The following is a 12,573-nucleotide window of genomic DNA, read 5'->3' as shown; positions in this document are numbered from 1 at the left end:
CCTCTCACTGTTGTGGCCTTTCCCGTTGCGAAGCACAGGCTCCGGACACGCAGGCCCAGCGGCCATGGCTCACGGGCCCAGCCGCTCCGCGGCACGTGGGATCCTCCCAGACCAGGGCACGAACCCGCCTCCCCTGCATCGGCAGGCGGACTCTCAACCACTGCGCCACCAGGGAAGCCCTATTATATATTTTAAAAATACACTCAATAGCTGACTTTCTGTGGAACTGGATTTGACTCTTTCCTCCTCCTCAACTTTACATGATTATTTTCAAACATACAGAAATGGAAAGAATCACTGAACGCCGGTATACCTGCCACAAAGATGCAATAATTGTTAACATTTTGCTATTTTGCTCTCTATGTATTGTCTTAGTTCACTCAGACTGCCAAAACAAAAACACCACAGACTGTGTGGCTTAAACAACAAACATTTATTTCTCAGGGTTGTGGAGTCTGGGGAGCCTAAGCTCAAGACAACAGCAGATTCGGTGTCTGGTGGGAGCCGACATCCTGTGCACAGATGGCAGTCTTCTTCACTGCATCCTCACACAGTGGAAGCAGACTACTTGTCAATCTATGAATTTGCAGGGGCACATCCATTCTCTGGCATCTATCTTTGTTGAAACATTTGAAATCAAGTTGCAGACATCATGACACTTCACTCCTAAATACTCAAGCATGAATTTTCTAATAATAAAGACATTCTCCAACATAACCAAAAGTATTAATTATCCATAAACGAATATCAATAAATTTATCTATGTCATTATTTTGTAACACTAGCTCTAATAAACGTTTCGTATTCAATATTCCTCAGTCGTTCTAGAAATGTCTTTTATAGCTCTTTTTGAACTAGCATCTGCAGCAACATTCAATAGCTTTTTATCAATAACTTCAATTGCTTATTTATTTTTAACTTTTAAATTCTTTACATCTTTATTGGAGTATAATTGCTTTACAATGGTGTGTTAGTTTCTGCTTTATAACAAAGTGAATCAGTTATACATATACATATGTTCCCATATCTCTTCCCTCTTGCGTCTCCCTCCCTCCCACCCTCCCTATCCCACCCCTCTAGGTGGTCACAAAGCACCGAGCTGATCTCCCTGTGCTATGTGGCTGCTTCCCACTAGCTATCTGCCTTACGTTTGGTAGTGTATATATGTCCATGCCTCTCTCTCTCTTTGTCACAGCTTACCCTTCCCCCTCCCCATATCCTCAAGTCCATTGCTTATTTGAAGGAACAGCCCTTGCCATGCAATTCACTTCTTCTGCACATTGGAGCAGGGTACGTATAAATGAGAAGCAGAGTGGAGGCTTTTTGAGGAGTGACTTGTGCCTAGAAGCTACTTCACGGTAGGCACATGAGTTTGAAGTTGGGAGGTAGGTAAGGACAGGGACTCATCCTGATTCCTAGCAAAGATAGGCCTGCCGGCTAACAAATTAACATTACATACTGGGGTGGAGGTGTGTGTGGAGGGCGTGAGTCGTGAATGGCCGCCAGAGGGCGCAAGACGCGACGACGGGACCCAAGGTAGCCCTCGGAGGGCGGGCGGCGGGGACGCGCGGGGCCGGGAGCCCGGAGCGCGCGCCGGGGGGCCACGGGGAGCGCGCCTGCAGCCCCCTCCCCGCGGCGGGGCGCGCGTGCGCGGTACCTCGGCGGCGGAGGGATCCGCGATGGAAGGCGCTCTGATGGTCCGCCAGGTAAGCGGCGCCGCGCTGGGATGAGTTCCCAAGCGGGGGATGTACCCGGCAGTTTTCTTCACAAAGGTAGTTTGAACCGTCTCAGATTATGGAAATTATTTCGTCTTTTTCCTTTTCTTGGTGCTCTTTAGAGTAATTTGGCAAGTTGTTACCGAGGAAACGGTGTCCTGTGCTTCCTGGGAGCCTTTCCGTCTGCGCGGTGGTGGGAAGATCTGCTTGTTTGTTGGCGTGGAACGCTGGCATTTGGTCCCTAGATGTCCTAGTCCGGACGCCCCAGCCTAAGGCCCCACTGTCATGATTCCGACCTGGGATCACGTCGATCCAGTCTCACGCCATTCCCTTAACTTTCAGCTCTTGATAAAAGGGCTCAGAACTATAGATAGTTTAAATCACTGTGCAGTCAACTACGTTTTTGGTTTCAGCTAGTTTTGTTTACTACCTTATTTGATTAATGGAAGAACTTGCTGATTAATCTCTAAGGTGAAAGCCCACTTTTGTTGCAGGAGTACCTGCATTTCTGAACACTATCCTCATTGCTTTTGTTGTGTGTGTGTATTTTACTTTTAGAGAGTTGCAGTCAGTGCAGTCCCTTTTAATCGAGAGCATTTTATAGTTTATAAAACGGCAGAGGCACTCAAATAATTGTTGGATGAACAAATAAATGAATGTGCTATGTCAGTTGATTCTCAAAACATTACTACGAAATAGGCCAGGTAGATATTTATGGACCGAAGCAGTCACTCATTCAGCTATGTCCCTGGCACTGCGTGTTTGGGTTAAATGGGAAGCAACACAGACGTGATCCCTGCTCTCAATGAGCTTATTGTCTAGACTAGAGAGCATTGTTACCCAGACTGTGGAGTGGAGAAAACACATTTAGAGAGGTTGAGCGACTGCAAGTGACCGCGTAGCTAATACCTTAGAGAGCTAGGATTCTGCTGTGGCCACTCTGTAAAGCCAGAATGGACTCCTACCCAACATTTGATTTGGAGAGAGAAACTGACGATGCCACACACACACCGTGAAGAGGTTTATTACTTTTATTTAAAGGCTTATTACTTATATATGTACATAGTGAAGAGGGAAGAGCAGGACAGTCTCCTCAAGAAGATCCAAAATGATTTGAAAGGGCAAGGGAAGGAGGCTGGCTCTGGGCTTTTATTGTGGTTGGGGGGTGGGGTCAGGGGTTCCTGTGTGCCTACAGGGTCTTGCTTGGTTTGACTCTCCCACTCACACCAAAGGAAAGAGCACCCAGGCTTTTTTTTTTTTTTTTTTTTTTTTTTTTTACCAACTTGCCCATTTGAGGGACAGAGAGGAAGAAGGAGGGGGTGAGGCCTAAAAGCTGTCAGCAGGCAAACTTAAAAAAATTGAATGAGACTGTTTACAATTCACCATTGGTGTCTGACTGATGACTGAAATGTACCATTTTTCATTGAGTTTAATTTTGAACTTGTTTAAGCCATCATGGCTGTGGTATGAGGGCTGCAGCCTGAAGTCAGTAAGGAAAATGTAAGTTCCATGGAATGCCTTGTTCAAGAGCCCAATGATGTGTATTTTGAGAAATAAAATGAGTACCTTGGTCACTATTAGTAATGTCTGGAAACTCTTAATAGGGATAAGGAGTGTCTTGGTGAGGCCTTTTATTGTGGCTTTAGTATATGTATAGACATGTGGACCATGATTTATATTTTGAGTATCTGAAAGCAAGAGAGTTCCAGAGTTCTTTACTCCAAATGGTACAACTCCTAGGCAATGGCCCAAGAGTCTGTGAAAATGTGCAGATGGAGCCGATTGTTGGCCAGGGCATTCAGTGTTAAGAAAACTGTGGGAAGTTCAGCCAGTTGTACTGACCTCTGGGTCCTTTCCTTCATCAGGGACATCCTCGTTAAGGGATGAAAAGCAGTAGATCTCCAGTGAGCTTCAGCATGTGTAGGGGTCGTGATGCTGTCCACCGAACAGCAAGTTTGTCCATCAGACTTAAAATGGGAGTTAGAAGTGTTGAACTCCTATTGCTTTCACTCAGTTGAATCCAAAGTGGTCTCCAGGTATTCAGGGGGTTTGGGAGAGGGGTGACCTCTTCTAGCACCATGACATCTGAATGAGAACAGGGGAGGGCCATGCCTGCCTGTAGGTGGGATATGCCAGAGGACCCAGATTTGCTTCTATCCTGCAGCAAGGAGACCTTGGTGGCTATGCTGAGCTTGCAAGGTGTTACTTCCAGGACCCAAGGCATAATGGGCAACTGGGTATGGAGGGTCATAGGCTCAGGGCTTGTGAGAGCCTCTACTTCTAGGAGGGTCCAATGTGCTGTCAGTCATTGCTGTTTAAATGGCATATTGTGTGGAGGTGAGGAGAGAGTTTCTTGCATCAGAAGCCAGTGGACAACTTATGGACACTGTGGGTGGTCCAGAGACTCCCGGAGTCATGAAAAGAGGCTGCTAAAGTCTCTACAGTGAAGGATTCTTTGTGTGTTTATATGTGTGTTTGTGTGTGTGGTTTTTCGTGTGTGGGGGGATAGGGGGAGGAAGTAGCACTGTTGGGAGTGTCTGTTATAATTTTGACAAATTTTAGAATCTTTTTTGGGAATCCACCTATTAAGGGTGGATTGACCTGCAAGTAACAGCATAAACAGGCTTAAGTAAAATTTGTAAATGAGTAATATATAGCCTCCAGTATCCAAAAGGACCTAAAAGATGTTGGACTTTGTTTTTTTAAATTTATTTTATTCAAGTATAGTTGATTTACAAAGTTGTGTTAATTTCTGCTGTACAGCAAAGTGATATATACATTCTTTTTCATATTCTTTTCCATTATGGTTTATCACAGGATATTGAATATATATTGTTCCTTGTTGGACTTGTTTTAATGTTGCCCCTTGACATTGTAAGGGGTGGAGTGGCCCTTGGTTTACCAAATAGTTTTCACGAATGTAAACAAGGTAGCAGGCCTTACACTATGTGTGGGGCAATGACCCATCCTCTTTTCATGAGTATTTGTACATCCTGAATGGGTGTGTCAAAAGAATGTCCTCAGAGGAGGATGTAATCAATGTAACATCATACCTGTGCTCCTGGAGAGAATTGGATACAGTTACCTATAAAGGTTGTATGTGGTGGCAAGGCTTTTGAGATACCTTATGGGTAGCCAGGTAAAGGTATATCATGTTCCTCTGGAGGGGAAGGCAAACTGTGACTGAGAGGTCACTGAACAGAACATATTTGTCAAAATTATCAAAATATTTACCAGTTTCTGATTGGATGATGTCCGTAATTTTAGTAGTATTGGGTAGAGGGGCCTTCACGGGTAGAACCATAGCATCAGGGATACAGTAATCAACTGTGAGGCACTATGCATTTTTCCATCTTTACCAGGCCACATTGGGCTGTTAAATGGAGAAGCAAAAGGGATAATCAGTCTTTCACTAATTAGGTCTTATATAATAAATCTCAATCTTTGAAGGCCCTGTTTTATTTTACATTGAGCTACGTTAGCTATTTTAACTAGGGGTTGAGGGGTGGTCCATAGGGTCCGACTTTTATAAAAGTGTTTTGTAAGCCCCAAAGACTTGATATAAATTTATTACTCATTGGGTCAGAGCATCCTTTGCCACTACAGGATATTTTAGGGCAATGTGTTCTATGACCAGGGAGAATTTAGGCAAGACAGTAGTTCTGGTAGTTAAGGTGAGACATACCTATTTGTTGTCTATTTTATGTTGAGTAATTCCTTTAAGATTATAGAGGGTAACTTGTTTAAATTTAGTTCTTTAGTTCTTCAGGTATAACTGTAGTTTGAGCCCAGTATTGATTAGAGCCATGAAGATTTGCCAATCAATGCATTTCAGCAGATGTTGAAGTTCATTCAAAACCTATGCTATAAATCCCACTCCTGTGCATATATCTAGAGAAAAGATACATGCACCCCGATGTTCAAAGCAGCACTATTTACAATAGCCAAGACATGGAAGCAACCTAAGTGTCCATCGACAGATGAATGGGTAAAGGAGATGTGGTACACACACACACACACACACACACACACACAATGGAATATTACTCAGCCATAAAAAAGAATGAAATAATGCCATTTGCAGTAACATGGATGGATCTAGAAATTATCATATTAAGTGAAGTAAGTCAAGGACAAAAATCATACGACGTCACTTATATGTAGAATCTTAAAAAAAATGATATAAATGAACTTATTTCCAAAACAGAAGGAGACTCACAGACATAGAAAACAACCTTATGGTTACCAGAGGGGATGGTGCCGGGAGGAGAGGTAAATTAGGAGTTTGGGATTAACATGTGCACACTACTATATATAAAACATAAACAACAAGGACCTACTGATGTTGAATATCTTGTAATAACCTATAATGGAAAAGAATCTGAAAAAGAATATATATTTAGAACTGAATCACTTTGCTGTACACCTGAAACTGACACAACATTGTAAATTAACTATACTTCAATAAAAAGAATGGTTATATATATTTTAAAAACCCTATGCTGTATGAAAGCCAATCTTTACCTTTTGTTGTATAAATTATTTTAATACGTTTTGAATTTCCAACTGCATCCAATTGTGGACCTCTGTTTCAATTTTTAAAAATTTTGTTTTTGGTTGGTTTCTTCTCCCTGTATCCAGCCCTGTTTGTTTCTTTTTTTCTCTCTCTCTTTGATGGTTAGTGAATGTACTTCCTGTGGAGGGGGTCCTCTGTATCCTTTCATATTTGTAAATTTCTTCCTCCAGAGAACCTCAAATCAGTATCACCAGGGTTAGGGGCTTCCCCCATGGCAGTGGTTACTTCATAGAGTTCAGGAAACTCAAGGTGAAGCTGTGTTTGAATTACCCCTTTACTGTGCTACATGGGTGCTGTGGGAGCTTTTCCCTGTAACCCTGAGCATCAGCATTTTTGTTAAAAGAGGCATAGGTGGTGACTGCAGTAGTGGCAGCAGTGTTTAAGAGTCCTGGTGAGCTTTGTGGTCTTATGATGGATGCCGCTCCACCCCCGCACCCTTTTTTTAAACTCCATAGTGACTGCTTTTTCATGAGTGACTACCCCATGGGCCAGTATCTTGCATAGGGTATAACCTTTCCCCTAAGCACTCTATAGGTTGAGACCAGTGCCTGGTTGAGACATCTGATTCATTTATTTTATTTCTTCATGTTTGTATAAATCAGAGTTAATTTACCAATTTCCCTACCAATGGACAGTAAGGTTGTTTCCACTTTCTTAGTATTACAAACATTGTTAACTTCATGTACATTAAATTGCTGGGTTGTAGTACATGTATACCCATCTTAGACCCTACTAGGCATTGCAAATTATTCTCCAAAGAGAGAATGGTTAACTCCCATTACTTTTTTTTTTTTTTCTGTTTAATTGTTCCTCTAGCTGACTATGAACTCCTGGTTCACTCTAGTGCCAACTAAACTACCTAATAAATAGTAGTAGTTGGAAAATATATGTTGCATGTATAAACATATGAACTATAGAAGCAAAAACATATTAATTACTCTTTTCTAAAAGCTTAAATATTGTCCTTTTTATATTAATTTGAGTATTTTGAACATTAACTGTTTTCTTTTTAAAATGGGGCATTTCTCAGTAAGTAGTTTAATTGTTTGATACTTGTTTCCAGGTAATAAATGAAAGGGATTCAAGCTTTGCTGCTGAGTTACAGGAAGAGTTAGAGGAAAATCTTAGTCCAGTTGTGGATGAGAATAATATAGTGTCAGCTACAAAACAGGGGCCAAATTTACATAACTGGAGTGGTGACTGGACCACTATAGTGGTGACTGACTATATTTTCTTTCTTATATCTTCATTTAAATCTTAAATGCAAGATTTCTTTGTCTATAGCAATTCTTATTTATAATTTTTCTTATTAACTTCTAGACTTTAGATATTTAAGTTTTAATCCAGAGTCCGAAAGACATTTCTGATTATGCTCTCCTTTGGCCACTAGAATGCAGTGTTGTGGCCGCTGCTTTGTGATGCAGTGATGGAGTAGAATTATCTGTTTCAGTTTCCCTGGGAGAAAACTACACCACAGAAATGGATTCCACTTACATTGTTGTGCCTTATATTGGCAAGAGACTAATATCATACAGAAACTGTCTTTCTCAATGTTACTGAGAAACCAGCCACTTTACATAATTTTGACTTAAAGAATTAGTTCCTGTACCTAAAAGGAGGTTTAACAATGTTTGACCTGTAGTGTGTAATGATTATAGGATAGGTTTTAAAGGTAGGAGTTTCATATTCTTTTTGCCCTGTGTTCACCTGGTTGTATATCCTGGATATGCTTCAGGCTTCCCCAGTGTAAAATGAGACTCCTGCTTGTTGATTAGGAGCACAGAGTCTTTGGTAAGGACAACATTTCTGTTACCATATGAGTGCCAGCAGTTATTATTTGAAAGGGCTCATTCTAAATCTAGCAATTCCTATGAGAGTTATGAGCCATTTGATAGAATCTGGTGTAATGCAACTGTAAGTGAAATTTACATAAGATTCTAAGGCATATGTAGTTCCAATACTAATTCATTAGAAAGCTCGTCTCTTGAGGATTGGGTGTACTTGGTAGCAGAATTTCTTATAATTTTAGACTAGATTAAGAAAAAACAATATTAACAGGTTGTAAGGATCAGTTTAAGCACCATTATTCCGTTCATAATTGGCAGCTCATTTATTGAATGCTATTGAATCTTAGCATAAATAACAGGTTCTTACTGCCCATTAAAAAATTTAACATCATATTGTTTTTTGGAATCATATCCTAAGGAAAATATTTAATTGCTAAGAAATATACTAAAATAGCTACATATCCTAAAAATCATGTCATCTATATTGATTATATTATTTTTGGTCACATTTTGAGGAAGTTTATGACTGCTGTAGTGTTTTCACCCTTCTGCACTGTGATTTTTACAGCTTATGTTATAGTTTGGAAAACCTTTATAGCTCCAAGTGTTATCTACAGGGCTAGACTGTAGCAGTTCCTGTGGCAGGCTTAAAACAACAAAAAATGGTAAAGCAAGAAAAGGAAAAAGCAAAGGAATGAGAGGATTTAGAAATAGAAGGAGAGAGAATAATAGAGGTGTGTGTTCTAGAGCTTTGCTACTCTTTAAGTTCAGCATGTGGGGCTAGCAGACTTGGCATTACCTGATGAGAAATGCGGAATCCGGGGCCCAACCTCAGACCTACTGAATCAGAATCTTCATTTTCACAAGAATTCCAGGTGATTTGTATGCACATTCAAGTTTGAGAAGCACTGATTTAGAGTGTCGAATGTTCACTTTGGCTCAGTTTAAGTTTCTATGATGATTGCAAACACTTTATCTTGAGGGCTTTTTATATGAATTCACATGGAATAGATTTAGAGACAAATACAACATCTCAGAAGTTTTACTGACTTTTCCAGAGGTCACTTATCCAGAAACTAGAACTATCAGAACTTAGAAGCAAACAAAACCAAAAAAGAACCTGAAGAGCTAAGTCAGAGTTCATGTGGATGGATCTTGTAAAAGGAGAATCCCTAAGCCTTCATTTGGAATTTCTTTAATGTATTTTCTGACATGTTTTTTATAAGCCTAAATAAGTAGGTTCCCATTGTGTAATTGAATAGGTTATTGGAGATGGGAATTATTTGGTGATGACACATGGACCGTAGCAAGAAGTGATAGCAGAAGCTCAAAAAGTGTAGGAACTTGGGCCTCTCAATGTGGAGGCCAAAGGCCTATGCAGATCACTGACTCTAATACAGTACTGTAGCTGGTAAAATTGGTTAAGAAGTCTGGAAAATAAATAATGCATTTTTTTCCCCCTGCCATTTTAAATCCATATGCTTCTACCACTCTCCACCGTGTTGCCATTTTCATGTTCTCCTGGCAATAAAGTAGGAATTGAATAAATACAGTACGATGGCAGAGTTCACCGAGAGATCCAAAAGTAACAGAACGAAGACCAATAGCATAACAGGAAAATATTCATGAGGCACATGACTGGGTAGTTAAGCAAAGAATTAGTAGAGTGTCAGAGCCGTTTCACTGGAACACCCAAGGAACTTAGTTTTGCGCCTTTTCACTTTGGGAAAGTTTCTACCAAAAAGGATTGAGCACTTTGTAAACTTTTGATATTTAAAGTGTTAAGCCCCAGGGATCTGAAAACTTCACTTACGTGGAATATCTCATATATTCTGGCCCGGCTAACTCTATTGATCTAATTGTAATGAATTTAGAGGCCAACATGATATAATTGAACAAATTGGAGATCAGGAACAAAACATATGCGATAGAGTACGTGCTCTGCCCCTGGTGATTTCACTGTGTAGTACTCTTGAGTATATTGTTTAACCTGTTTGGCCTCAGGTGGCTCACTTGTAAAATTCGAGATTGGGCCACAGTGTTGCAGCACCAGTGTGTCTTGAATCAAGACAAAAGAGGTTTATGGCTATAGCAAGTGCTCATAATTTACAGTCCTGAAAGCTTTGTGTCAGTCATAAGAGAGTATGTTACATGGGGAACACCTTCCCTTAACATTGTCCCAGTTGTAAAAAGGTTGAAAAGTTCTAGATAAGAGGACATAATATTTGTACTATTGGAAAATTATTTTGATGCTTTCCCGCAAATAAAAAAAATTGTGAAAACTTAACAAGAGGATACAAGAAAGTGAACCAAAGTTTATTAAGGTTTTTTTTTCCCCCCCTGAAGTTGATTTCTTTTAGACCCTATCCATTTAATCTTGTGCTACTTAATAGACTGGCTAGTGTCTTTCTGACAGTAGGACTTTAATTTAAATGAATATGATTAAATCACCGTAGCAACTGATACTGAGATCAAAAGCTACAGATTTTCGATTTTCATCTTATAATATAAACATAGGAATATTGTTACATTTGTTTTATTTTTTTATTTTAAAATGAAAATATTTAATCCTAGTATGTGGGAGATGAGTTTTATCATTAACTTTAAAATCCTAATGTAACAATAAAGATGATGTGAAATGAAGAAATGAAATTTAAAATGAAGTTAATAGCAAATAACTATTTATGCTTTGCCCTTTATCGGTTAGCAAAAGTACATAGCAGAAGAAAAAAACCCAAAATCAAAAACTTTTTTTTTTTTCCTGACTAAAGTAATGATATAGTCCCCATGGATTAGGTCCCAGAGGAAGAGCATACAGAGATCTGCAGCAGATGCATTTATTTAGTGTTAACTTCTCTTAGTGATGTAGAGCTAGCAACTATTGGGAGTAGAAAAAAGCCTTTGAGATTTTCTGTTAAGTATGTTTAGAAGATGACATCCTTTACTGGATTTTTAAAAAATTTTATTGGAGTATAGGTGATTTACAATGTTGTGTTAGTTTCAGGCATATAGCAAAGTGAGTCAGTTATATATATACATATATTCACTCTTTTTGTTTTTTTTAGATTCTTTCCCATATAGGCCATTACTGAGTATTGAATAGAGTTCCTTGTGCTATACAGCACGTTCTTATTAGTTACCTATTTTATGTATAGTAGTGTGTACAGGTCAATCCCAATCTCCCAGTTTATCCCTCCCCACCCCTTATTCCCTGGTAACCATAAGTTTGTTTCCTACATCCGTGACTCTACTTCTGTTTTGTAAATAAGTTCATTTGTACCCTTTTTTTTAGATTTCACATATAAGCATATGATATTTGTTTTTCTGTGTCTGAATTACTTCACTAAGTCTGAAAATCTCTAGGTCCATCCATGTTGCTGCAATACCGGATTTTTTAAATAGAAGCATTAGTGCTTTGGGTAAGGTACTTAATAAAGTTCCCATTTAAAAATATTTGTCACTTGTATATACTTATTCCTTAATAGCTGATTAGTTGATATTTGCATTTTAAAAGTGGAAGGATTTATAAAGTTTTCTGAATTGTGTAAGTAAAATTAAAACTAAATTTGTTAACAGGTCCTTGATGTGTTTTTCTTTAAATAATTGTGTATTTGGAAATCTTGACAAATATAGAGTAAAGAAGATATATCAGATCCCTCAGTTCTTTGATTTAGTAAGGGAAATAGGAAAAAGAAAAGGTGGAGTAGGAGAATTTTAAGAGATTAGAAAATTTGTTGTTTCTTTTTTTGCTCTAAAACATTTTAAGAGCAAAACAAGTCTAGATTTTAAAATATTATCTACATATGTACAGATAATAAGTAGTATACCTATGTTTTAATAAAAATATTATGTTTGAAGTTTTCTAGATCATAATCTAGTTTTTCTAATTGTACAAGAAATCAGAAGTCTTGATTGTGTGCTTTGTCATTGACGTATTGCATGATCATATTATTGTTATTCACAGGTAAGCTTTTCCACTTATAACTGGGGGATAAAACTTGCCACAAACCGGATTTATAGGTACATCATGACGATTAATTAATGTTGCACTGTAAATTTTTTTAAAAAGCCCACTAGGATTAATTAGTATGTTTGTAACAAACTTTGGCAACTAAGAGGCTTCCTGTAATATGCTGTCCTCCACAACATATCTTGGATTATTTTCAAGCTAAAAGTGATATTTTGTAATTTCACTTTGGAAACTGGTAAAAAGAGTAAACTCGTTTTCCAATTTCTGTTGGCTTAAAAAACATATTTTATGCAATTAAAAATTTCAATTATAAAAAAATTTCAATTGTTTGAAAAACCTCGATCTCTTTTTAACACTTTTAGATTTAATTATAAAGGGGGTAGGAACTAACATTTCTAGCAATATGGAGAGAGGACTGTCTAACGTAAAAGCTCTTTTGCGGGCTTCCCTGGTGGCCCAGTGGTTGAGAGTCCGCCTGCCGATGCAGGGGACACGGGTTCGTGCCCCGGTCCGCGAAAATCCCAC

General features: G+C 38.8%; 1 protein-coding gene across 1 annotated transcript in view; it reads left to right on the top strand.

Annotated features, from left to right (window-relative positions):
* Positions 1–1,679: 1,679 nt before the first annotated feature.
* GRAMD1C (GRAM domain containing 1C) overlaps positions 1,680–12,573 on the top strand; it is a 93,532-nt gene continuing 82,638 nt past the window's right edge. The window contains exons 1-2 of the mRNA XM_007469529.1: positions 1,680–1,706; positions 7,355–7,504. Of these exons, the coding sequence (XP_007469591.1) occupies positions 1,680–1,706; positions 7,355–7,504 (177 nt within the window). The remainder of the gene's footprint in view (positions 1,707–7,354; positions 7,505–12,573) is intronic.

Source organism: Lipotes vexillifer, unplaced genomic scaffold (genome assembly GCF_000442215.2).
Source record: "Lipotes vexillifer unplaced genomic scaffold, Lipotes_vexillifer_v1.1 scaffold2235, whole genome shotgun sequence".
NCBI lineage: Eukaryota > Metazoa > Chordata > Mammalia > Artiodactyla > Lipotidae > Lipotes > Lipotes vexillifer.
Note: the sequence above shows the minus strand (reverse complement) of the source record. Positions and strands in the feature narration are given on the sequence as shown.